The 25,349-nt window shown below is 44.8% G+C and overlaps 1 protein-coding gene across 3 annotated transcripts in view; it reads right to left on the bottom strand.

Moving 5' to 3' along the window:
• ANO2 (anoctamin 2) overlaps positions 1-25,349 on the bottom strand; it is a 367,122-nt gene that overhangs the window by 255,782 nt on the left and 85,991 nt on the right. For all 3 annotated transcript variants that reach the window (XM_064377517.1, XM_012455921.2, XM_064377518.1), the window contains 3 exons: positions 8,971-9,122; positions 6,923-6,977; positions 3,724-3,775 (listed from right to left, as the gene is read on the bottom strand). In XM_064377517.1, coding sequence (XP_064233587.1) covers positions 3,724-3,775; positions 6,923-6,977; positions 8,971-9,122 — 259 coding nt within the window. The remainder of the gene's footprint in view (positions 1-3,723; positions 3,776-6,922; positions 6,978-8,970; positions 9,123-25,349) is intronic.

The raw sequence follows: 25,349 nt of genomic DNA, 5'->3' as shown, positions 1-25,349 counted from the left end.
TTATCAAGTGACCCAAAAGGCTGCCGGTTTTGAGCGGGGTCCAGAACAGGAGGAGGTTCTGTAACAGGTCCAGGCTGCTGTGCAAGCTGTCTGCCACTTGGGCCACATGACCCACCAGATCCAATAGTGCTTGAGGTGCCAGTGGCTGATAGGAATACTGTTTGGAGTCTTCAGCAGTTGAGACACAGCACAGGCCTCTAGGATTTTGGAGCAAGGTTCTGCCATCTTCTGCAGATAACTACTCTCTTTCTGAGAGACAGCTCTTGGCCTGTTACTGGGCTTTGGTGGAAACTGAACATTTGACTATGGGTCATCAAGTCACCATGTGACCTGAACTGCTTGCCATAAACTGGGTGCTTTCTGACCCATCTAGCCATAAAGTGGGTCATACACAGCAGCATTCCATCATCGGTTTGAAGTGTGATCGAACTCAAGCAGGTCCTGAAGGTACAGGTAAGTTACATGAGGAAGTGGTCTCCACTCCTGCCACCCTGCCTTCTCTTCCCAGCCTGCACCAGTGGCCTCATGGGGAGTTCCCTATGGTCAGTTGACAGAGGAAGAGAAGACTAGGGCCTGGTTCACAGATGGTTCTGCATGATATATGGGCACCACCCAAAAGTGGACAGCTGAAGCACTACAGCCCCTTTCTAGGACATCCCTGAAGGACAGTGGTGAAGGAAAATTTTCCCAGTGGACAGAACTTCTGGCAAAGTTCTCCAGAAAGCTATGTATGCTTTGAATCAGCATCCAATATATGGTACTGTTTCTCCCATAGCCAGGATTCACGGGTCCAGGAATCAAGGTATCGAAGTGGAAGTGGCACAACTCACCATCACCCCTAGTGATCCACTAGCAAAATTTCTGTTTCCTGTTCCCACGACATTACATTCTGCTGGCCTACAGGTCTTAGTTTCAGAGGGACAAATGCTGCCACCAGGAGACACAACAATGATTTCATTAAACTGTAAGTTAACATATCCACCTGAACACACTGAGCTCCTCCTACCTTTAAGTCAACAGGCTAAGAAGAGAGTTACAGTGTTGGCTGGGGTGATTGACCCAGACTGTCAGGATGAAATTAGTCTACTACTCCACAACAGAGGTAAGGAAGAGAATGCAGGACATCTATTAAGGCATCTCTTAGTATTACCATGTCCTGTGATTAAGGTCAATGGGAAAATACAACAGCCCAATCCAGGTAGGACTACAAATGGCCCAGACCCCTCAGGAATGGTTGGGGTCACTGCACCAGGAAAAAAACCTGGTGAGGTGCTTGCTGAAGGCAAAGGGGATACAAAGTGGGTAGTGAAAGAAGGTGGTCATCAATACCAGCTACCACCACATGACCAGCTGCAGAAATGAGGACTGTAATTGTCATGAGTATTTCCTCTTTCTTTTGTTAAAAACATGTTTGCCCATGTATACACTTGCACTATGAAAATATCTTCATTTTATTTCCTTTTTCCTTTATCATGGGACATAAGATTTATTAACTTCCTATCAGCATTTAAGTACTGTCAACTTTATGTAACAGCATTTGGATTGCAGATTGGTGCATTTCTGGGTGTACGAAGGATAGCTGTATTATGTTAGGTGTAATTATGACCTCTTTATTGTCTGTATTTGAAGATTATGTATGATCTCAGGAGATGTGTATGGATTCAAGCTGAAACGAGTGGACTTGTGATGGTTAATAATGAGTGTCGACTTGATTGGATTGAAGGATGCAAAGTATTGTTCCTGGGTATGTCTGTGAGGATGTTGCCAAAGGAGATGAACATTTGAGTCAGTGGGCTGGGAGAGGCAGACCCACCCTCAATCTAGGTGGGCACCATTTAATCAGCTGCCAGTGTGGCTGGAATATAAAGCAGGCAGAAAAACATGAAAAGACTAGACTGACTTAGCCTCACAGCCTACATCGGTCTCCCGTGCTAGACCCCTCCTGCTCTCAAACATCGGACTCCAAGTTCTTCAGTTTTGGGACCCGAACTGGCTTTCCTTGCTTCTGAGCTTACAAACGGCCTATTGTGGGACCCTGTGATCATGTGATTAATACTTAATAAACTCCCCTTTGACATATATATGTGTGTGTGTGTATGTATATATGTGTAAATGTATATTATTTATCTGGGTTTTTGGGATATATACATATATATCTCCTATTAGTCTGTTCCTCTAGAGAACCCTGACTAATACCAGAGGTGAGAAGTCTGAGGGAGCAACTTTGGTCAACTTGAGGACAGTGTGAAAGGGCAGAAGTCAAGTTAATGAAATTGAGAAGTAAGTTGGTCAAGAAGTGACGATAAATTCAGGAAATTTGATAAAGGCTCTGAGGAAATTTAAAAAATACATTTTAAAAATCTCTTGACACATCTGGTTGTTCTTGGGACAAACCAGCTGCTCAGAGAGAGAGGGCTTCAGTCCATTCCATGAGACTGTGCTGGGCTATTTCTCTCACCCGCTTACTCAGCCTCGCCTCATCAGCACCAAGTTCCAGACAGCTAACATGACATGGAAGAGCTGATTTTTAAAAAGTGCATTGTTGTTTGGAATCTTGTAGCAAGATGAATATATCAAAGCAAATTTAAGCAAACATAGCTGCCCTGTTGAGAGGTTAAGCGCTATTATAAAAAGACTGTCATGGCTTAAAACCACTGTGATTCCTTCTCCAGCACTGTGCCCTGGGTACTCAGGCAGCTTACGAGTCCCACAATACACTCCCAAATATTAGCTAGCTATCATCATCATTATCGTTGTCATTCCTGAGCCGAATCACCGCCTCTATTCAGTAGACCTGACTCCAAATGACTCTGAACTCTTTTCAACCCAAAGCTGCCTCAAAAGCCAAAGATTTTCCATCCCAGAGCGCATTCTGAAGGCAGCTCTCCCAAAGCTGTCAGAAGTCGCTTGGAGATGGTAGCACCTTGGGAATGAGGGTTCAACATGCCAGTCTGACTCCTGTGCAAAAGATGTTTGTGTGTGACGTTCTGGCACATTTTTTTCAAAATGTAATCTCACCGGGGTTATGGGCACAGCTCACATTGTACCTGGGGCATCACAGATGTCTTCTACACAATCTATCAGGATCTGGACTGCCTGCCTTACACTGCCTGCCTTATACTTGATCCCAAATGCTTCCAAGACAATTACTCTAATATTTAAGAAACAAATCACAAGGCAAACAGATTCAGCCAGATATGGTGAGAAGAGTGCTAAGCTTAGAAGAGGCTCACTCAGACATCACGTGCTGCGTGGGCTTAGGCCAGTCATGCACCCTCTCTGGGGGTTCATCTCTTCTTACATAGTATGAGGAGGTTGGGTTAAAGGATCTCTAAAATGCTTTTCTTCTTGCAAAAAAAAAAAAAAACCTAAGAACTCACCGTGTTTGGGGTGATTATTAAAAACTGTTGGAAATGGTGAAAAACAGAGGAGCCACAAAGTTATCCAGATAAAGTGGCAGGTGTGGGAGGTACAGGAAAAAGGGAAGGAGGAAGCCAGAGACCTGCGACCAAGGCCTGGGAGAAGTTACAACAGCCTGGGAGCAGCCCCACTGAGAAATGGGACCCCCTGGGGCCAAGGCAGGCTTCTCAGCCTAAGCTAAAGCAGCCTCTCCGTGGGGGACATTTGTTTGTTTTGTTCTTTGCTGCCCACCAAGTGAGCTGTTGAAAGCACAGGGCGGGAGCCATCAGCACCAGGCCCAAGGGCTGGGGAAGGGGTTCTTACCCATCATGTTGTTGGCTCTGGAGCAGACTGTGCGCTTCAGGATCTCGTGCACCTAAAAGGGGACGACAGCAGAGCCGTGAGCGCCTTGTCCCCCCAGCACCGTGCGTCACCCTCACCACTGCCGGGCAGGAGTGGGAGGCGCCTGGTCCCATTTGGAGTGAGGGGAAGCCAAGCATGTGCCTGGTTCTTGGACCGTGCATCAACCCCGCTCAGACTTGAAGACTTGGAGGAAACAAGGGATGTAAGCCCCGCGCACACATCCCCGGCACACACATCCCCTGCCCCTTCACCCCACCCTGAAAAAAACAAATGAATAAAAGGCTAGAAATGGACTGCAGTTACAGGAAGTGAGGAAAACAGAGGAGCCCAGCCCAGATCACAAAGCCTCGGGAGGGCCCGGAGGAAGCCCTGGGTCTGTGGGGTAGGGGCAGTGTCTGACGCCCTTCCTGGAGGGGGTTCTGCCTGGAGGGTCCCGGGGAGGGGCAGGCCCCCTCTCCCAGCCTGGAGCCAGGCTGACAGGGAAAGCCAGTGTGGCAGCAGAAAGCTCTGGATGTGGAGGTAGGTGCAGAAGGTCCTGAGCAAATGTCAGGAGGGTCAGCTTGGGTCTGTAATGGGTCATCTCACGGAGCTGTGGTGAGGCCAGCCAGACTGTGAACAGGAAAGTGCTCAAAAGGCAAAGGGGCTAACTATATGTTGTCACTGATGTCTTTATTTCTCCGTTTTTTCCCTGGGTCCTCATCTTGCCTCCCTGATCAGAGCACATCATACACTTCCTTGAAGATTCATGTCTTAGAGCACAATACTAGGCACACAGCAGCTGCTGACTCAGTAGCTTCGCCTGCCTGAAGCTCCACATGCCCAAAACAGCCTACAGAATCCCCTGGCCTATGGGGTCTTCAGGGGACTCTGTTTCTTACATAGGAGGAAAGGGGTGCTTCCCACAAAAGAATCAGGGAGGGACAAAGGTGGGTCCTTGTAAACCTGTTGGCCAACTAGTGACTTCCTGAGTCCCAAGCCTATGCCAGGCTATAAAGAGATGCCCAGTAATGAAGTCTGCTTTGCAACAAACAGCTGAGGTGCTCAGACACCCACAAAGAAGCAGGCACAAGGAAGACATCCATAGATGTAGGTGAGGTCCTCCAACCAAAGTCCAGGGCAGAGTAGACCCCAGGAAAAAACTCAAGGCTCTTTTCCCCTGTTCTCAGTGTGGGGTGGATTGAGGAAAGGAAGGAAGATGCTTCCAGAAAGAGAGATGAATGCTAGAAGATGTGTTATTCCATCATTATTTATACTCCCATAGCCACAGCCTTAATAAATAACTACAGGGCCCAAGAGTTTAATTCTGCTCCTAATATAGTGCAGTAATTCAACAGCAATAGTAATTAAGAACAGCATTTATATGGCATTGTATTATTTTACCAGCACTTTGCAATTATCAGGCAATCTCCACAATACCCTATAACTCCCCCACAGTCATGGGACCCAAGCCACAGTGACATTTAATTGGCTTGTAATAGCATCAACCAACAAAATGGGACATTAATATCTCTTTCCATTGGAAGAAAAAAGAAATCTTATGCCTGTTTTAATTCTGCCTAAAACACTAGGCTAAGGTATCTGAGATTTCCTTGCCCGTCTTGCAAATAAGAGTTAATGCCATGTTTGCAGGGTGCCTGGGAAATATCCTAGCCTCCTCTAGTCACCTGTCCCTTCGTATTCATATATTTTCTTACCACCCTATTAGCTGGGAGGTCCTTTCAGGTATCTAACCCTTATTCCTCCTGTGGAAACTTCAGTTCTTTTGTAAGAATCAATGGAAATGCACTTCCATGCTTCCCATGTAGGCATGTGTGTGTTTCTGGCATTCCTTGGGCCCCTCTTTCTCTCTTCTGTCCATAGGCTAAGTGACCTCTAGGGTGATAGAGAACCGATCGGTGAATGGAGATGTTCTATAGACCATGCAGGGCCACAGAAACACAGGTCATATGCAGATTTTCATTAGAATTGATCATCCTACAAGATTCAAACACTTGACATAAAGGCAAAATGACTGTAAAAGAAGGGCTATGGTCATGAGTGTTTGCTTTCTTTTTTTTTTTTTTTTAGATGGAATTCCGCTCTGTCATCAGGCTGCAGTGCAGAGGCACAATCTTGGCTCACTGCAACCTCCACCTCCTGGGTTCAAGCAACTCTCTTGCCTCAGTCTCCCAGCTAGCTGGGGTTACAGGTACCTGCCACCACACCAAGTTAATTTTTTGTATTTTTAGTAGATATGGGGTTTCATCATGTTGGCCAGGATGGTCTCAATTCCGGACCTCATCATGATCCACCCACCTCGACCTCCCAAAGTACCAGGATGATAGGCATGAGCCAATGTACCTGACCAAGTGTTGGCTTTCTAGTGAATGGGCTGGTAATATTATCCTTGGGCAGACTGCCTAACTAGCATTCCTTGTTATATAAATTCACATGATTCTGTCAGGGAAGTTGAAAGAAGGGAAAATACAAAAAGAAACACAGTAACCCAATAATCAGAAGGACTATTTCTAGTCCTATGACACTAATGATCTATATGATTTATTTTCAATGCATTGCTTCTCAGAGCCTCAGTTTCCTCAATTGTAAATTAAGGGGTTCACCTAAATAACCCCCCTCCACCAGCTATGACATTCCCTGCTTTTTTTTTTTTTTTTTTTTTCTTTTGAGCCGGAGTTTCTCTCTTGTTACCCAGGCTGGAGTGCAATGGCACGATCTCGGCTCACCGCAGCCTCCACCTCCTGAGTAGCTGTGATTACAGGCACGCACCACCATGCCCAGCTAATTTTTTGTACTTTTAGTAGAGACGGGGTTTCACCATGTTGACCAGGATGGTCTCGATCTCTTGACCTCATGATCCACCTGCCTCGGCCTCCCAAAGTGCTGGGATTACAGGCGTAAGCCACCGCTCCTGGCCCCTGCTTTTTTTAATTCTAAGAAGAACTTTATAGAGAACTCAAAAAGAGAAGATGCTCCTCTCAAACCACGAGTGAGGGCAGTTATTTGGGAAACCGGGAAGCTCTTGCGTAGTCTTCTCAGTTGCCAGGCAACTCCAAGCAAATAACAGTGTGAGGTGGCAGGGAGGGTACGAGAATGCCCTGCCAACTAGGGACTCAGCCCTTCCCCCACCCTCTTTCCTAACACAGTACATCCATTTACTTACAATGCGGCTGCGGGTGGCATTATCAAAGAAGGTGTCCTTTTCCTGGATGTTGTACCTGGAGACGCCGAGAGAGCAGATGGCAAATTCATTTCATTACCCTTGCCCTGAGACCACTGCCACCCAAGGCCCACAGCAAACCTTTGGAATGCAACATAGCAAGATGTATGAGATACACACACACACACACACACACACACACACACACACACACACAGACGCAATGTTTATGCTCTTCTAGATCCAGGAATTCTAAAAACTCATCCTAGAAATTTATTCTACAGAACAAATTCAACACAAGGAAAGAAAAAATAACATAAACAATGCAAAGGCATTTATAATAAAGATTATAGCAATAAGATGCAATGCCAAAATCAATAAAATAGAGTATCATGGCAGCCATTGAAATTTATAATTATGAAAACTTTGTGTATAGAAAAAGATTACCCCACATTAGAAAAATATTATATGATGATAAATTTCCAAATGGAAAGTATGTGAAAAAGATACCAGTGCATGAACAAAGTAAAAAGGATAAAACAAAAAGAGTATCATTTCAGGGTGTTGGATTATCACTCTGATTCTTCAAATTTCACTTAATGTCACTGTCATCTCATTCGTTAGATAGCAAAATCTTACTTGTGCAAGGGCTGTGTCTGTTTTTAACTTCACACACTGAGCTTTCACTCAGAAACTAGCCCATGGGGCATGTTTGTCAAGCTAGAGGATGCACTGATGAAGGAAGGAAATATGCTCCCAGCGCCCCAGAAGTCCCAGTCACTGGGATGTACATTTCTCCAAGTAACTGACGCAGAGTAGAAGATGGTAATATGCAGACCATTGCTATGAAAGCTCAGAGGGTGAAGCATGTGCTCCTGGTTGGGAAGAGCAGAATATCCTTCAAAAGGAAGTTGTGGATGAACCAGTCTTGAAGGATAGCAGAAGTGAAACAAATGGAGATGCACAGGAGGTGACCATTCAGATGCCAGCACCAGCATAAATGAAGGCCCCAGAATGGGGACGCAGAGAAGCAGCACAGGAGCAGCAAGCCATCACGCAAGGCCCAGCTCAGCCACTTAGGGCGGTGTGACCCTGGACAGACCTAGACTTTGGTTTCCTCTCTATAATAGAAGATAGATCTAGATAGAGCTAGATAGATTAGATCTGGGTGGCCACCTCACAAGGGGGTATGAGGACTCAATGAGAGGGTAAATACATGCAGAAGAAATAGCATATGCATGTGTGTAGGATAATATCGAACACAGCAAAGATGGATAGGAGATGGTCTGTCATGGACAGCAGAAACACTGCTCCACAATTTCCACCTCCTAAAAAGAGAAGGACCTTCTTTCTGTCACTGTGAGAGCATGCTTCCTTGCATTCTTCCCCGCCCCAGCCTTTCCTTCTCAGCTCCATTTTTCACCACCCTTGATGGTTATTTTCTCATTAGCTCCTAAAGCAAAGTTGATGCTTGGCGGCTGCATCTCCCACTTCCCAGCCATGGCTCCCCCTTACAAATGTTTCCCAAGTAACTATCTCTGTGAAGAGCTTTTATTCAGTTTTCCCAGGCAGGGTTCAGGGGCAGGAGAAGACTGCTGAGAGTCAATGAGTGTATAAGTAGGTAGCTGGGATCCAGACACCCAGAAGCTTCATCCACCTTCTCTCTGGTTTATCATATCCTGTTGAAACCCTATTAGGCTGGCAATTGGGCAGAAGGTTTTCCTACAGAAGATACACAGGTGTCTGACCACTTTCTCACAGACTTCCAAAGTTTATTGTTGGCTGCTGCCTGGTTTGTCCTCCATCTTGCAAAATGGCCAAATGGCAGATTTCCCACTGGACAAACACCCAGGGCTGTTTGGAATAATCTCACATGGGGAGAGAGTTCAAAAGCAGGCACAGGGACAATTTCACCATGAGAGCATGCTTCCTACTCTCTACCAGACACTGGGGCACCCATTTTGTGAGCCCCATGGCTGAGGCATAGAACAATGTTCAATTTTCCTTCCCATCCCCTCCCACATCCTTGCTCCACCAGCTTCAATACTCACAGGTACATCTTCTCCCTGGAGAATGGGTAGGAGAGATTTTTCATCTTGTTATTGCTGTGTTCTGGAACTCGGGGCTGCAGGGGCGAGCTCAGCTTCTGCAGAACCGCACTGAACTTCTTTGCAATGCTGCCTCCTGCTTTAATCTCGTACATCTATGAAAGGAAAAGCCACAGGTCTGAAAAGGGGGGCACTTCCAGCAGAGAGGAATGGCTTCACAAAATCTGCATGGATACAGGTTCCTAGAGGTGAACATTGGAGAGAGGAAGAGACTGGGAGAAACAGGAAGGAGTGCCTTTCCCTTTTCCCCAATGCTTTCCCCGAGGACCTGGACTCTGGACTCTTCTCAATCCTTTGTGCTCATGGAGGTGAGCAGTGCAGAGAAGTAAGTGAGGAGTCCAAACTTTCTGCATGACTTGATATCATCTTAAGAGAAACTGCAGACCTACTATGTGATCCTACTAGGTGCTTGACACAAATTAACTCCAATGCTTACAGCAACCCTGCTGGGTAGGTAATACTATTTCTATATCATGATGAGGCAATTAAGGCTCAGAGAGGTGAAGTGAATTAACAAAGTCCAAATAGATAGGAACTGGGTGACAGAGCCTGGATTTTACTCATGTCAACCTAATCCAAAGTCTATAGTCTGAAACTGCACCACGCTTCTATGTGATCATCCAGCAACACGTTCTTTGTGTTTTTCTTAGGAAATATCTGTGTTTAAATGAGTTTGTTTTCAAAGTATTAACAATTTCATGAGTAAGGCATAGATTTAGTACCAAGGTAATTATTAATATTTATAATGCCTACAGTTCTTTTTTATAATGCATAGCATGTTTTGCATACATTATAGTTTTTGGTCTTTATAATTTGCAAATGGAGTCATTGAGACACAGACGCTGTATTTCTCATAGCAAAGCTGTGATAAATTGATGGCCACACATTTTTTACACAAATTCTTTTAAGAGGTAGCATCTCTGTTCCCAACCCCTTTGAATCTGTATGGGCTCTGTGGATGCTTAACCAGTGGAGTATAGCAGGAGTGACACTATGCCAGTTCCATCTTTTAGAACAGGGGTCCCCAATCCCCGGGGCCACAGACTGACTGGTACTGGCCCATGGTCTGTTAGGACCAGGACCACACAACAGGAGGTGAGTGGTGGGTGAGCAAGCATTACCGCCTGAGCTCTGCCTCTTGTCAGATCAGCGGTGGCATCAGACTCTCATAGGAGCATGAACCTACTGTGAACTGCTCATGTGAGGGATCTAGGTTGCATGCTCCTTATAAGAATCTAATGCTTGTTGATCCGAAGTGGAACAGTTTAATCCTGAAACCATCCCTGCCACCAACCCACACCCTTGGTCCATGGCAATATTGTCTTCCATGAAACCAATCCCTGATGCCAGAAAGATTGGGGACCACTGCTTTAGAAAATGGGCAGCCTCAGCCTTGGTCTGCCTTATCCCTTGAAGCCCTAAGTCACACCATAAAAAGTCTACAGAGGTGCCCTGAGAGTACCCAGTGAGGGAAAGACACTTACCTGAGCCCAGTCTTCCAGCTGCCCTGCCAAGCAGTGGACATGCAACTAAAGCCTTCCTGAACCTTTCCATCCAGCCTCCCTCCAAGTTGGCTACCACCAAGTGGCCCCAGTAGACACCACGTAAAGCAGAATAATCAACCAGCCCCGCTCTACCCAAGTTCCTGACCAAAAAAATCATGAGATAAAATAAAATGCTTGTTGCTTTAAGCAACTTAGTGTGGGCTAATCTGTCAGGCTGCGATAGATATTCAGAACAGGAGGCAACACCCAGACCTTCTGACTTGAAATCCCATTTCCTTCTCTACCATGGTAGCTTCATGTTACTTTAATGTAGAGGGGCAGTAAGACCGGTATGAAATACTTGTCTTCATACTTGGGTACCTGAAATATTCACTGAGATAGAGTGAGAAAATGCCACAAAAGATACGTAAAGTGCTTTGAGGGTTCAAAGAGAGGAGGCGGCACATTCAGTTGAGGAATTAGGAAAATGTTTCATTGAGGGAGTAGCATTTCAGTTGGATTTAGCAGAAGGGTAGTCTTCTTCCATTACCATTTTGTTCTTTAGTAAAATAATGGTAAGTAAGGATAGGGCAAAAGCCTCCCCAGTCTAACAACTAAAACAAAACCACCATTTATTTAGTTCTTCTAAAGCTTTTTCTATGCATTTTGATTTAATTCCAATTACAAAATTAACACAGTTCAGGTAAAAAAACAAGCTGAAACCATTAAAGTATATTAACTAAATGTTAGGAGTTTCCTTTGACTTCCAACCCAATTCCCCACCTCCTTTCCAAAGGAAACCTCTCTTAACTATTTGGAATATATTTAATCCCTACTCTTTCCGTATAGATAGAACTAAGTTCCTTCCTAGGCAACTATGACCATACTTCACATATTGCTCTATAATTTGCTTTTTTTAATTTAACATTATATCATAGATACCTTTCCAGGTCAGTTTGCATACAGCTACTGTAATGGATGTGTAGTATTACACAGTAGACATGAATACTAATTTGTTTAGCCATTTCCCCAGTGACAAGCATTTCTTTCATTTTCTATGCATGCCTCATATCTTGTTTTGATCCTATTTCTGTTAACATCAACTTATAAATACATTTGATGAATAAGGCTTGAACAGATACAGGCAAAGACATTCTAGACACACAAAAAATGTGGAAAAGGTCAAGCTGAGTTTAAAGAGGGTTACATGGGCTGGTTTGCTTGGAGAAAGGGATTCTGATGGGTGATAGTGACAATCACCTGTGCTTCCACTGCCTTGTGCAGCAGATCCCCATGCACTGGTCTCAGTTGGCAAACTCAGCTGGGGCAAACTGAGTCGAGTGCATGAAGATCTATTGCACGAGGCAACAGAAGACAGTGAAGGGTGTGAACAGTGACAAAACCGGAGCTGTGAATTGAGAAGATAATCAAGTGAGTTGTGTGAGAAGGGTAAGCCTGCATTCTGAAACACGGGGATCGTTGTTTCTGGTAGCATATAGCATTTATTAAGCATCTCCTGTGGGCCTGGCTTTCCATGTACTTTAGTGCTAATCTTAAAATATGTTGCAAAGCCAAGACAGTTAAGTATCTCAGCCAAGATCACACACATAGTGTCGATAAGCTAATAATTGATGGGATTTAAACCCTTGGCAAAGCCCGTGTTCTTGACTGCTTTACTCTTCTGTTTCATTTGCTAAAATGTGAGTTGTCATGGGGAAAAGCAGTGTACAACTTACAATACTGCCTCTATTGTCATAAAGGTCTTGACCTTTCTACCAAACCTCATCGATCACTACAAGGCACAGAACTCACCTCTCAGGTGTCTTTGGCCTAGAGGTATGCAGACAGAAAGAAGACCACCTCACACTGTCACAGCACACCTCTTCATTCAGTGCAGGTTCTGACCAGCCACCTGACCTGCACTGAGACTATGGAGTTCACCATACCCATACCCATGTATCTTTAAATAGCATGTGTGCAGAAATTAAAGTTCCAGAATGGGAGGGAAGCTGATGGCCTCTGTCCTCCAGATGCCTTTGAATGGCAGATTTGGACCAGCCATGGCTATTCCTTCTCTGTCCACTCCTCTCCATCCCCACCTCTGCTATCCTAACGTAAGCAACTTTTAATAGTTTACAACAATAACTGGTCTATAACTAGTCTCTCCACATTTTCTCTTCTAAGGGTTGCCAGATGTAACAAATAAAAACACAGGATGTCAAGTTAAATGTGAATTTCACATAAACAATGAATAATCTTTAGCATAATTAGGTCCCATGCAATATTTGCAAACTACTTAAAACTTAAAAAAAAAATAAAAACAATAATTTTTTAAATGTGATTATGTCCCACGTGGTATTTGGGACATACATATACTAAAAAGGTATGCATTCTTTATCTGAAATTGAAATTTAACTAGTCATCTTGTGTTCTATCTGACAATTCTACTCTTGCCCACCTCCAGTTCAGTCTCTACACCGAAGCCAAAGTGAGGTTTCTGAAGCAAAAACCTAATCCTCTTGCCTCCTCATTAAAAAGCCTTCAACAGTCACCCATTGCTCTTTGGAAAAAGGCCAAAACTCTTAACACATCCCATGGAACCTGTAGACGTCTCCATATTTACCTTTCCATGTAGTTCCTGCTGACTGCACCCAGATACTGGCTGAGCTGAGCACATCTCCTCCCAATTCCCTGCGGCCCCCACCTCCCAACACCCAATCTGCTGGGTCACCAACCTCTGTTCACGGTGACATCTCACTTTATTGTCACTTCCTGGGAAAAGCTTTTCTTGGCTTCCAAACAATGGCAAGTCCCACCTTCACAGTATTTCATGAGCCCTAATTCCCCTTTTTCATAACACTTATCACAGTTGTAATTTTACACTTATCTGAGCGATTGTTTGATGAATGTCCAGCCATCCCTACCAAACCATAATCCCATGAGGACAGGATACTGTCCAAAATGTTCACTATTGTTTTATGAATGACTGAATGAATGAATGAATGAATGAGAAATCTCTGGGGAACCACCATTGACGACAGCAGTTGCTGTCACTGGAGGAGCCCAGACTGGGATCCAAAGAGTCATAAGACAACTTGTTTGCTCTTGGCAGAAATAAACCAGGCTAGAGGTGACCCAAAAGCCTAAGGCCTCTAATAGGTCAAAAGGCTCCCCCGTCCTCCTACCAAGTACACAGGCACCCAGAAGTGCAGCACCCCCCGAGGCCAGAAATGCGTGCATTTAGTTGATGCAGATTTCTAACCCAGCAATTGTCTCAGGGCCTGGCTCTGGCAGACATTCAGCTGAGAACCTCCAGGCAGTTCCGGGAGGTTCCACCTATTGTCCACCTTGGCAATAGATCTGGTAGGGCTTACCTACAGACATGGGCTAAAGGGTGTGGGCTCCCGTGCTGTTTTACTGGGACCAGGAGTGAGACTGGGGTAAGTTTCGACTGTTTCTTGATGGAGGACGCTCCATATCACTGAAAGGAATATTGTTGGAAGACCAGAGTACCACCAGAAACCTCATGGTAACATCAATTGCATAGCCCTGAACAAGACCCTACACAAACTTCCCCAGGCTGAAACACCACAGCAGACTTGTGTTGGAAGAAATTTCCAGACTTCAGGGACTCAGTGTGGGGATGAAGCAGGAGCATACCCACAATAAAACACACGTAGGTGTCCCCCCTCGTACCACACCATGCACACTGGACTGGAGGCAAAGGACCTACTTCCTGCCTCCAAGCTGTTGTGTGTTTTACCTGTTCCTGAGACTTCCTCCCTCCTCTCTCACCTGGATGACTCCTGCCTCTCCTTCCCAACAAGCCTCATGTACCAACTCTCCTAGGAGCCCTTTCTTGCCCTCTCACTTCCTGCCATGTTTTCTTGGTACCCTGTGGATGAATACCTGCCTCAAAGAATATATTGTGGTTTGCTTTTCTTGACTTATACATCTGTCTCGAATTCTCAGTTGATTTGTCCATCTCCCCAGTGAACCATGGACTTATGGAGAGCAGGGACCCCGCCTGTGTGCTGGCACACAGTGAGGACAGGAGGATGCCTCCTTGTTGACACTAGTGAGATGTGCAGCTCTAGGAAAGTCATTCCCCTCTCCCAGCTTCTTCATCTCTGAAGAGAAAACAAGGGAACCTCTACTTCCTACCATGATGGAGTAACAGGGACCCATTTACTCTCTTGCCCGAAACAACCAAAACACCCAAACAAAATATATAAAATAGTGATTTTCAAGATACTGCACATCAGGCAATGAAAGGCAGTGATCCCTGAGAGATAAGAGACAGAAAAGAAGAACCCTGTGAGTCCAGCTTGCTGCCTTGAGAGATGAGGGGAGACAGGTGGAGCCCAGGAAACTCCCTGAGTTGAGAAAACCAAGCTCTAAGTCTGGGGAGACAAGGCAACCAGAGTTCACAGGACAGAGCACCCCAGAGAGCTGCAGAAGGTCCCCTTTGAGTACTCAGCAGCATGAATGTGAGGCAAGTACCCAAGACAGGAGAGGGAACCATCTGAAATAGCACTTACGCCCACCAGCTGGATGGGAAAGTCCCCTAATTCACAGGGCATTGGGTAGCATACTCAGACTGACTCAGCAATGGAGGATAATTCGCCTTAGACTGAGCGCTGCTCCAGACCCACCTAACAAATTATAAAGGAGGAAACCAAACCAAATACTTTGAAAAGCATTGTCCAATGGCTTCGAACATTTAATGAATAAGAAACATTCATTCATGGCACAAGCATCTCTGAGTACCTCCTAGATGTCCAGTCCTGAGCTTGGTGGTTGATTGTGGCAAGCGCTGGAGAAACACAAGGATGATAACAGCCCCTTCTGTGTATGGAATGCTTTGCAGTGTACCCAGCACTTCCCTGAGCATCATTTCATCCACAGTCCATACAAACGCTGTAAGATATGCCTGCCAGGTAGGATTAGCATCTCTGCTTCATAGACGAGAATACTGAGACTCGGAGGGGCTGGGAATGGCCACATTCAGGGGTAAAATCATGTCAGGAACCCAGGCTTCCTGCCTTCCCCTTCTAGAGCCTTTTCCTTCAATCTAATGCTCTTTGATCCTTGGCTGGCTCCATGGACTGCCCGTGAGAAGGAAGCAGGCTGTAGTGTCTTTCTACCCCGGCCAAACCCAGCAGTCCAGGCTCTCCTCTTGCCTTCAACAGGATTCAGGAAAGACAACTCAACCCTCTTTATTATTATTAATACAGTCGGCAGTGGCATCATTATTACAGTTATTCTTGGACATCAGAGAATTACGAACAGCCTCAGAAATGGCGAGACACATGTTAGCCAGCTGTGCCCCATTATGCCCTCCCTGGGTACATGATACATCTTTCATGTGCTTAAAATCATAAATAATTTTTAAAGTATGTTGCTCTTATTTTTTATTCCGGGGCTAAATGTGGTTCTCATGAAAGCTCACTTTGGCCTCACTGCCACAGTCTGAGGGGTTTACTGTCTTTTCTTACTTTTTTTTCCTCCTTGCCTCCCTCAGCCTCTCCCCTCCAGAGGGGCACAGCAGTGTGGTCTGAAGGATGATTTGTTTCCTTTTTATATTAAAACCGTGTGCTTTCCTCGGGTGCAGGGAATGAAACCACATATATTGGACAGTATACAAGGCACTGTTCCCATTTTACAGACAAAAAAACTGAGGCACAGAAAGTTTCACTAACATGCCCAAGGTGCACAAACATTGGGAGATCCAATGATCCTGAAGATCGAGGAAAAGGTCTAACGGTATAAAATAGAAACAACATAATCTTAATGAACCATGAGTCACTAATGTCTGCAGTGGCCTAAGAGTGTCTCTCCCAGCAGCAGGCAGGAAAGGTCACCCAGGAGGAATGCAGACCAGGCATAAAAACGGAATGTGTGCCGCAGCTGGGAGCACATGTCGACAGAAATTAATGCCCATCATCTGCCTCTTTTTATTTATTGGTGCTTTCCTCTGCTCCTCCTCCAGTCACTAGATCATCGAAGTTCAATGGTTATTACTTATGGCATCTCACTCATCTTGAGAGGTAGCGCTGGGCTGAAGATGATCATCACACCTTTTTACTCATCCTGAAGACTCAGACACACAGAGAAGACAACAGTGTGAAAGGGGTACAAGTCACTAGCTGGACAAGGATGGAAGATTCTGGAGCTGAAAAAGAGAGGACCAAGAGAAGCCAAATTTCCGTGGAACTCACCCACTGCTCTCCCTCCGCTCCCCAGGTGGTGCCTGTGAGAGGCACACACACATGCACTGAGGAGGACCTGAGGGTTCCATGTTGCTAAACATCTGTCCCCGCTCACTTGCTGCACATTCACCCATGCAAGGGAGCATTAAGCCTTTCACCAATCAAACGGAAACAGCGCCAGGAGCAGCCAAGGTCAGCTACAACCTGGAGCCAAAGGGATACTTTCTCTGTGCACACCAAGAACAGCAAGAACAGGGGCTGCCCATTCCCCTCGGCCCCACCCGTGTCCACAGGTAAATTTCCCAACGGCAGCAACAATGAGTGTAGACAGACAGTGATATATTTACACAATGTTCATTCCCTAGTGTCTAATTCTGTATTTGTTTATGGTTTTTGATTCTGTTGTCAGGAGGTCCTCTACACATGAATGAATGTTTGCTGACTTATAAATTTGGGATTAAAACCAAACTTTTAAAATTACATGGCTGACAAGGCCACTTAGGCACCATGCCTCCTGCCTCCCTCGGCAGCCTCAGGCCCTGCCCTGCTCTCTAAGCTGCTCCCACCCTAGCTCCCCTCAGTTCCACACGCAGTCCAGGGTTTTCCTACCTTGGGGCCTGTGGGCATGTCCTTCCCTCTTCTGGAAGGTTCTCACCTGCTCTTCCCACCCGCAGACTCCTACCCACTGCTCACATCTCAGCTTAAATGGCGCCTTCCCTTCCTCTCCCCCACCCCATCTAAATGAATCTCCTCTGGTTGGCTCTCTCATCGTACCTCAGTCTTTTTCTTCTGCTGGTGCCTCCTAATTTATTTCACTTTTAATTTTTTATTTTATTTTATTTTATTTTTTGAGACAAGATCTCATTCTGTCACCCAGGCCGGAGTGCAGTGGTATGATTATAGCTCACTGCAGCCTCAACCTTCTGGGCTCAAGGGATTTCCTTGTCTCAGCCTCCTGAGTTGCTGGGAACACAGGTACATGCCACTGTACCCAGCTTTTTTTTTTTAATTTTTGTTTAGTTTTATTAGAGATGACATCTTACTGTGTTGGCCAGGCTGGTCTTGAACTCCTGGCCTCAAGCGACCTTCCTGCCTTGGCCTCCCAAAGTGCTGAGATTACAGATGTGAGCCATCATGCCCAGCCTTGCCTCCCAATTTATAACTAGCCATACAACATCTGAATCCTCCCCACACCAATGGGTCCAGGGAACAGTTGTAAGTTTAGTGTAACCACTAAATCACCAGCCCTCAGCAAAGTATCTGATACATGGTAATAATAAATATTCACTGGATGGCCAGATGGCTGGATGGAAAATGTAACTTTCCAAAGAAACTCTTATATATAATCTAGCCCCATTAACTGAAGGGGCTGCTAAGGACCCAGATCAGGGCAGCTATAACAATACACGTACCACCATGATGCCCTGCCCTTTTCTGGCAGGAAGCCCTCAGGGAGCACAGGATTCCTGCCTATTGCCCTTGGATGGAGCCTCAGAATCATCTCAGCATCACCCTCCAGTGTGCCACCACCACTGGGTGAGATCTGGTATGCATGACTCTTCTTCACCCTTGTGTTCACTGCCGGCATTTATTTAGTGCCTACTATATACCAGGCACTGTTGTGGGTGCTGCTGACAAAATGGTTTAGAATAACTTGCTATTATGACACATTTTTATATTTTTAACTTCACTGCTTCTGGGCCCTGAGTCACACTTGACCACTCACAGGCCTCCACTGAGTCATTAGGGCCTGGGGTCTTCCCAGGCCTATGTGCCCATGCAGAACATGGCCATGACCATCTCAGGTTCCTCATGGGAACTGCAGCACTTAGGAACCACCAATTATTTTTTCTTATTTTTGACAGTGAGAAGCATTACAGAAAACAAAATGAATAAGAGCATTCTACACTCTTTCCAGTCTATTTAAATAGCAATCAAAGAGCAAGCACCGAAAAGCCCATAAAGGTATCAAATATAAACCCTATCCTCCCAGTTGTACCTCTATTGAAAACAAATGTTAGAGAACAGGCAATGACAGAAAGAGGAAGACCCCACCTATAGCCAACCAACCCCACATAAACGGCATCAATTCTAGCTCATTTAAGAAGTTCCTGACAATAATCATAACAAGAATCTGTCCAGTAAGTCATGTTGAAGGCTAAGTAGGCAGCAAGCCTCCTTCCCACCTCCAAGAATCTACGAGTTCTCCATTGTTAATAAAACTCAGGCCGGGTGCAAAGGCTCATGCCTGTAATCCCAGAACTTTGGGACCACAAGGCAGGTGGATCACTTGTGGTCAGGAGCTTGAGACAAGCCTGGCCAATGTGGTGAAACCCCATCTCTACTAAAAATACAAAAATTAGCTGAGTGTGGTGGCACACGCCTGTAATCCCAGTTACTCGGGAGGCTGAGGTATGAGAATCGCTTGAATCTAGGAGGCAGAGGTTGCATCAAGATTGCGCCACTGCAGTCCAGCCTGGGCGACAGAGTGAGACTCCATCTCAAAAAAATAACAACTCAAAGAGTTTCTCCTAATTTTTCTTTCTGGATTTACTGAACTATCAAAAACAGTTCTGATAAAGGAAGGAGTTGGTCAGGGTGAGGAGGGAACGTGGGGCAACTCCTGTTGCCGAATTCCACATGAGGTATGTACAGTTGTGAGCATGCTGAGCGACTCTGCTAGGGATCACAGTCCAAACAAGCAGCTGGGCGGGGGAAGCATCAGTGGGTTAATCAACCTGGTGTTTATTGAGCAAATATTATTTGAGGAACACCATACTAGAATTTGCAGGGAGCACGTAAGAGATATAAACTGTAGAACTGCTTTTAGGGGGTTTACGATATATTTGGAAACACAAGAGTAAGGCACCCAAAGCAGTTGAAGAAAAACTAACAGATAATATAAACACTGGCTATGAACTAAGAGTCCAGAAAAGGTCAGATCAGTTCAGGCTGAAGGAGTAAAGAAGGGTCTATGAGGGAAGTGAGATTTAGCCTGGGGAGCAAAGGATGAGTAGTATCTGTTTATTCAGGCAGGAATGGGAAGAACATTCTAGGACCAGGGACAACTACGTAAAGCATTTGAAAAGGCTTCAGCCCATGGAGGAAAGAGTGAAGTACACAGCTTTGACAAGAGTCTGAATCAGGGAGCTCTGTCTAGACTACACAGAGAGGTGTGGTTTGGAAAAGGGCAGTCCGACATGGGTGAATCCAGAGAAAGCCCGGTGATGTTACCAGGCTTGGGGACACAGGGCAGCTTTGGAACAGGCACCACAGGCTAAGTGTACTACCACATTTACAGCAATGCTTGAAGGGGTGACAGACATAGGACTCTTTTACCCTGAGATATCTGTGAACAATCAGAATGTAGCTGACCCTACTGGGTAACTGTCCTCAGGCCCCTCAGCCAACATCAATAACAAGGGAAAAATTAAATTCACATGCTGTCATTTGCTTTACATGTAGACCACAGCATTTAAAAGCTATGGCATATAATTTAGGAACTGACCTTCTTATTTTACAGGTGAGAAAGCTGTAACCCAGGAATGTGGAATAACTCACTGAGCTACATAATATCATTTTAAAAAATGAACATTGAAATATGTTGCCTCTCCTAGTTCAGGATTATTTAATCTAGGATGGAATTCCCCGGAGTATGTTCTGTGGAAAGTTGGTTCCCCAGGATGTTAAAAGGTATTCAAGTGTTCAGCAAAAAAAAAAAAGGCATTAAAAAAAATGAACCAGTTTTTGTTCATGTGTTTATTTGTTATTTTTATTTATTTATTTTTTTACTACGAGGCTTCTCAAAACTTTTGACTGTTCTGGTAAACTGTAATCATTAGTTTACCAGATGTTTTTTGAACTTGTTTTTTGAACTTGTTCAACCATGAAAAAAAAAATTGTAAAACCAAAGACCAGGCTGGGCATGGCACCTCACACCTGTAATCCCAGCACTTTGGGAGGCAGAGGTGGGTGGACAACTTGCATCCAGGAGTTCAAGACCAGCCTGGGCAACATGGGGGAATCCCATCTCTACCAACAATTAGCCAGGCATGGTGGCATGTGCCTGTAGTCCCAGCTACTCAGGAGGCTGAGGTGGGAGAAACACCTGAGCCCAGGAAATCGAGGTTGCAATAAGCCATGACTGCACCATTCACTGCACTCCAGACTGGATAAGAGAGCAAGACCTTGTCTCAAAAAAAAAAAAAAACAAAGACTGTCATTCTACAGAATACACTTTAAGAAGTGCCATTCTAGACCACACCATCCACTACCTCAAGTCCAGTTACGGATTTTTCAGTAAAGTGAGGGAGGAGGAGCATGGCTTTGGAGTCAGACAGACATGATTTCGAGTTCCTGACTCTATCTCCTTCAAGCTGTGTGACCTTGGATAAGTTTATTAACCTCTCTGAGTTTCAGTCTTCTCAACTATAAAATGAAGCTAACACTCATACCTACCTCATATCGTTGTTTTGAAGGTAAAAACAAATCATGTACATAAGGCTCTTATGAGATGGCGTAGCATGTGGGATGCATTATTAGCTATATTTAAAACTCATTTATCTGTATATCAACTTACTTATACCTATGGCTATACGTCTTTTGATCTCAAGATAATTTGCTTTGACTGGCATAATTCAAAGTGGTTTTATGAACCTTTTTCCTCAAAGTCAAATGTAAGAATCATGAAATGCAGACAAGCTTCAAAACATGCTAATATCTTTCTCTGCAGACACCTCTCACCAAGGCAGAAGTTGTTACTTAAGCCAATTACTGTCTTTGAAAATAGAAGCAGAAATAGGAAAATAATTCTTGAGTGGATTAAGCTCTTCTTGACATTAGCCACACTGGGTTTCCTTCTACCATTCATAACAAGGCGAGTCTCTACTACACACTTCTATTTCATCAAAACAGGAATGGAACATGAAAACGTAGTCATTGACATGCCGAGGTCATGTAGGAAGATCCGTGCACAAAGTCTCTTCCATACAACTCCCAAACTCAAAGGCAGTAAATAAACAAGACTATTCCAAGTCATCTTAGAATCTACAAAGTGGATTCTTGGAATACAAAGAAAGCCAACAAGCTTACCAGAGACCGAGGTTTTGAATTGTCTGCTTACCGCTTCCTGCCCAGAAGACGAGTATATTAGTTTCATACTGCTGCCATAACAAATTATCACAACATAAATTTATTCTGTAACAGTTGTGAAGGTTACGGGTCTGAAATCAAGGTGTCAGTGGGGCTGCACTCCCTCTGAAGCCTATAAGGGAAAATTATTTCTTGCCTCTTCCAGTTGTTGATGGCCTCAGGCATTCTTTACTTTGAATCTGCATAACTCCAATCTCTGCCTTCTTCACATAGTCTTCTCCCCTCTCAAATTTCTTTCTGCCTTTCCCTTATAAGGATATCTGTCATTGGATTTAAGGTCTATTCTAAATCCAGGATGATCTCATCCTGAGATCCTTAACTAATTATATCTGCAAAGATCTGTTTTCCAAATAAGATTATATTCACAGGTTCCAGGGATAGCACTTGGACATATCTTTTTGAATGCCACTATTCATTCCATTACAAATTTACTTTGAAAGTACAAGTCTTGTGATGGTTCATTTTATGTGTCAATTTGACTGGGCCATTGGGTGCCCAGATATTTGGTCAAACATTCTGGGTGTATCTATGAGGGTGTTTTGGGATGAGATGAGCATTTGAGTCAGTAGACTGAGTAGAGCAGATTACCCTCCCTAATGTGTGGGCCTCATCCAATCACTTGAAGGCCTGAATAGAGCAAAAAGGCTGACCCTCCCACAGGTAAGGGGAAACTCTTCCTGCCTGACTGCAGGAGCTGGGACATCAGTCTTTTCCTGCCTTCAAACTTGAACTGCCTTGAGGCTGCTGGAGCTTATTCATTGGCTCTCCTAGTTCTCCAGTCTTTGGACATAGACTGGAACTATGCCATCAGGTGTCCTGGGTCTCCATCTCACGGACTGCAGATCTTGGGACTTTCCAGCCCCTATAATTGTATTAACTAATTCCTCATAACACCTCTCTCTCTCTCTCTCTCTCTGTGTATGTGTGTGTGTGTTTGTGTGTGTGTATGTGTGTGTGTGTGTGTGTGTATCCTATTGGTTCTGTTTCTATGGAGAACCCTAACTAATACAATAATACAAGCCTTAAATGTGGATAACTGAGAAACAAGGGGTGCTACAGTCCTGGCTGAGTAGAGTCCCTGAGGCCAGGCAGGCACCATGAGCCAGGAAGAGGTTCTCCTCTGGAGCTTTTGCAAAAGTCAGGGCTACCAAATCAGAATCTCTAGAGACACAATAACAAGGACATGAGACCAATTTCCAATCATTTCCAAAGCTAAATGGAATTACCTTTTCCTCCTAAGGGTGACTCAAGCTAACTAAAATGCCAAGTTTCTTTGTTTTTTAACTGGAGTTCTATCAGCTCAGTGTGGAAAAACCAATTTTTTTCACCCTGAGAAATAAGGCTTAATTGCAGTTATATATGTTATCTGTTCAAGAAAAGAAGATAAATTTATCTTTAATAAATGCAGTTTAGTAGACATAAACATTTCAAAACATGGTGCAATGGAAAAGAAAAGCGTCAGTGGCATTTCTGCTTGAACCTTTATCTTTGAACCCAGTTAGATCCTCAGAAATTTGCAGACATTACTCTGTATTCAACCCTCCCTCAACTACAGTTTAACATTATTACATCCTCAGTTGTATCCAGACTCAGTGTAAGCAATGGCCACAGGAAGAACATTCCAGAAGTTTGTGTGAACTTATTACTGAAATCATAGTCCCTTCTATTGTTCGTGTCCTTTACAACAGGAAAAATTTGCCTCCTTTGGCAAAATAGACGCCGATTCCTATCGACCATGTGAGCCACAGTCCTTTCTGCCTTGGCTACCAGGAAGTCTAGCAAGCAACTCTGTCTCATTTGCACCCACCACCCTTATTTTTAGTTTCCACTATCATTATTTCCCTTACACTTTCCTACTTCCCCGCCATCCCCCGCCCACCCAGTTTCATGATTCTTTTTATCTGTCCTTTAAAAAAAATGATCTATTGTATTCCTTCTTTTGGTTGTAATCCATCTCAAGTCCATTTTAGGAAACAGACTAAGATATGAATCAAGTAATCCCAGGTTAATGGGGGCAGACCCAACAGTAGAACTCCAGGTGGACCACTTGTCATGTCTGCTGTCTCTCCCTTAAAATGGGTGCCTTCAAGCTCTGCCTCCTGCACCACAGGGCCTCAGCAGTCTCCTCACTGACTTTCCCAGCAACTGCAGTGCAGACCTCGCACATGGAGCCATCGTGTTTACAGACGCCCCAAGGGCCTGTGCTCTAGGAAACGGAAATCCCCAGCACATAGTCCAAAGGCCATCTGTTCCTGCATCCCCACAGATTTCTGGCTGCTCTGGCAGAGTTGAGGGACTGGGCCTGCCTCCCCTAACTCTGCAGAGAAGGAAGAAGAAAGTTAAAGAGCAGAAACAGCCCCACTCTTGTACCAACGATGCTACCTGCACACCTCGCTATGAAAAACAATACCAACAGCAGTAATAATGGCAGTTCTCATGTGTTGTGTGTGCGTCTCTGCCAGGCATTCAGAGGACATCATCACCACTTCCCTCCACAGCATGTATTACTCCTGTTTTGGAGATGCATAGAGCTCTAAGCCTGCATTCCTAAAAAGGCATGACCTGCTGGAAGTTAACAGCATCTACTTGCATGCAAAGGACACAAAAGCTAAAGTTCTGGCATGCTCCGAGGGACAGCAACTGAGAGCCCTGCAATATCAGTCTCTCTATTAATAATTGCTACAAAAGTTCTGACAGATCGGACAAAAGTGATTTTTGCCCATCCCAGTCATGTCGCTTATGGCAAATTTAGTGGACTCTGGCTGGATTAATATGATTTCCTTGACAAGAAAGTCATCCCTAATAGCCTGCCCTGACCTTGTCTCTGCTAGAGACTTGAAGAATAAGAGAATGTAAGGGATGAGAAATGGAATGTTCATTCATATATATGAAAAAGCAAATGAGAAATCAACAGAGATGTTGACCACAATCTCTGGAAGAGCCATCTTGGTATTGAGCAGATGTGAGAAAGCACCTGCTCCCATACCCCCATTTCAAACCTTCTCAGGCTGCTCAGGACCAAAGGTCAGGCCTTCCCACACCCTCCTGTGCATGGATCCTGAGTGTCCCTCACAAAATGCTGGCTCTTCTGTTGTTGTTTTTGGGAAAACGAACGCTTCCTTCCAAGTTTCCCCCTCCCAGTTAGTATCTGTGCTCAGGACTTGGAGTCCCTGGACACATTACAATGGATTTGTCCAGGTTTGAGATCTTGATTTTGTGATTTCCTCCCCATGTTCCCGGTCTCCCCGGACCCCACTGAGTTATGTTCCAAGCCTCCACTGCCTGGAGGATGCTTAACTGATCCCACGTCATGCCTCATTCTTCCTCCACGCTCCTCCGACCGCCAGGATGTGGCTCTCAGCAAATGTGGTTTTTTTCTCATTTTGGTCACTTCCCAAACCCATTTTAAAAAGAGAGCATGCCACCAGCCCCAACACTAGTCCTCCACAGTCCACGAGTCTTGTCCTCCACTTTC

The sequence above is a fragment of the Aotus nancymaae genome, unplaced genomic scaffold (assembly GCF_030222135.1).
Source record: "Aotus nancymaae isolate 86718 unplaced genomic scaffold, 86718_ANA_hifiasm-v0.15.2.pri h1tg000016l, whole genome shotgun sequence".
Classification (NCBI taxonomy): domain Eukaryota; kingdom Metazoa; phylum Chordata; class Mammalia; order Primates; family Aotidae; genus Aotus; species Aotus nancymaae.
Note: the sequence above shows the minus strand (reverse complement) of the source record. Positions and strands in the feature narration are given on the sequence as shown.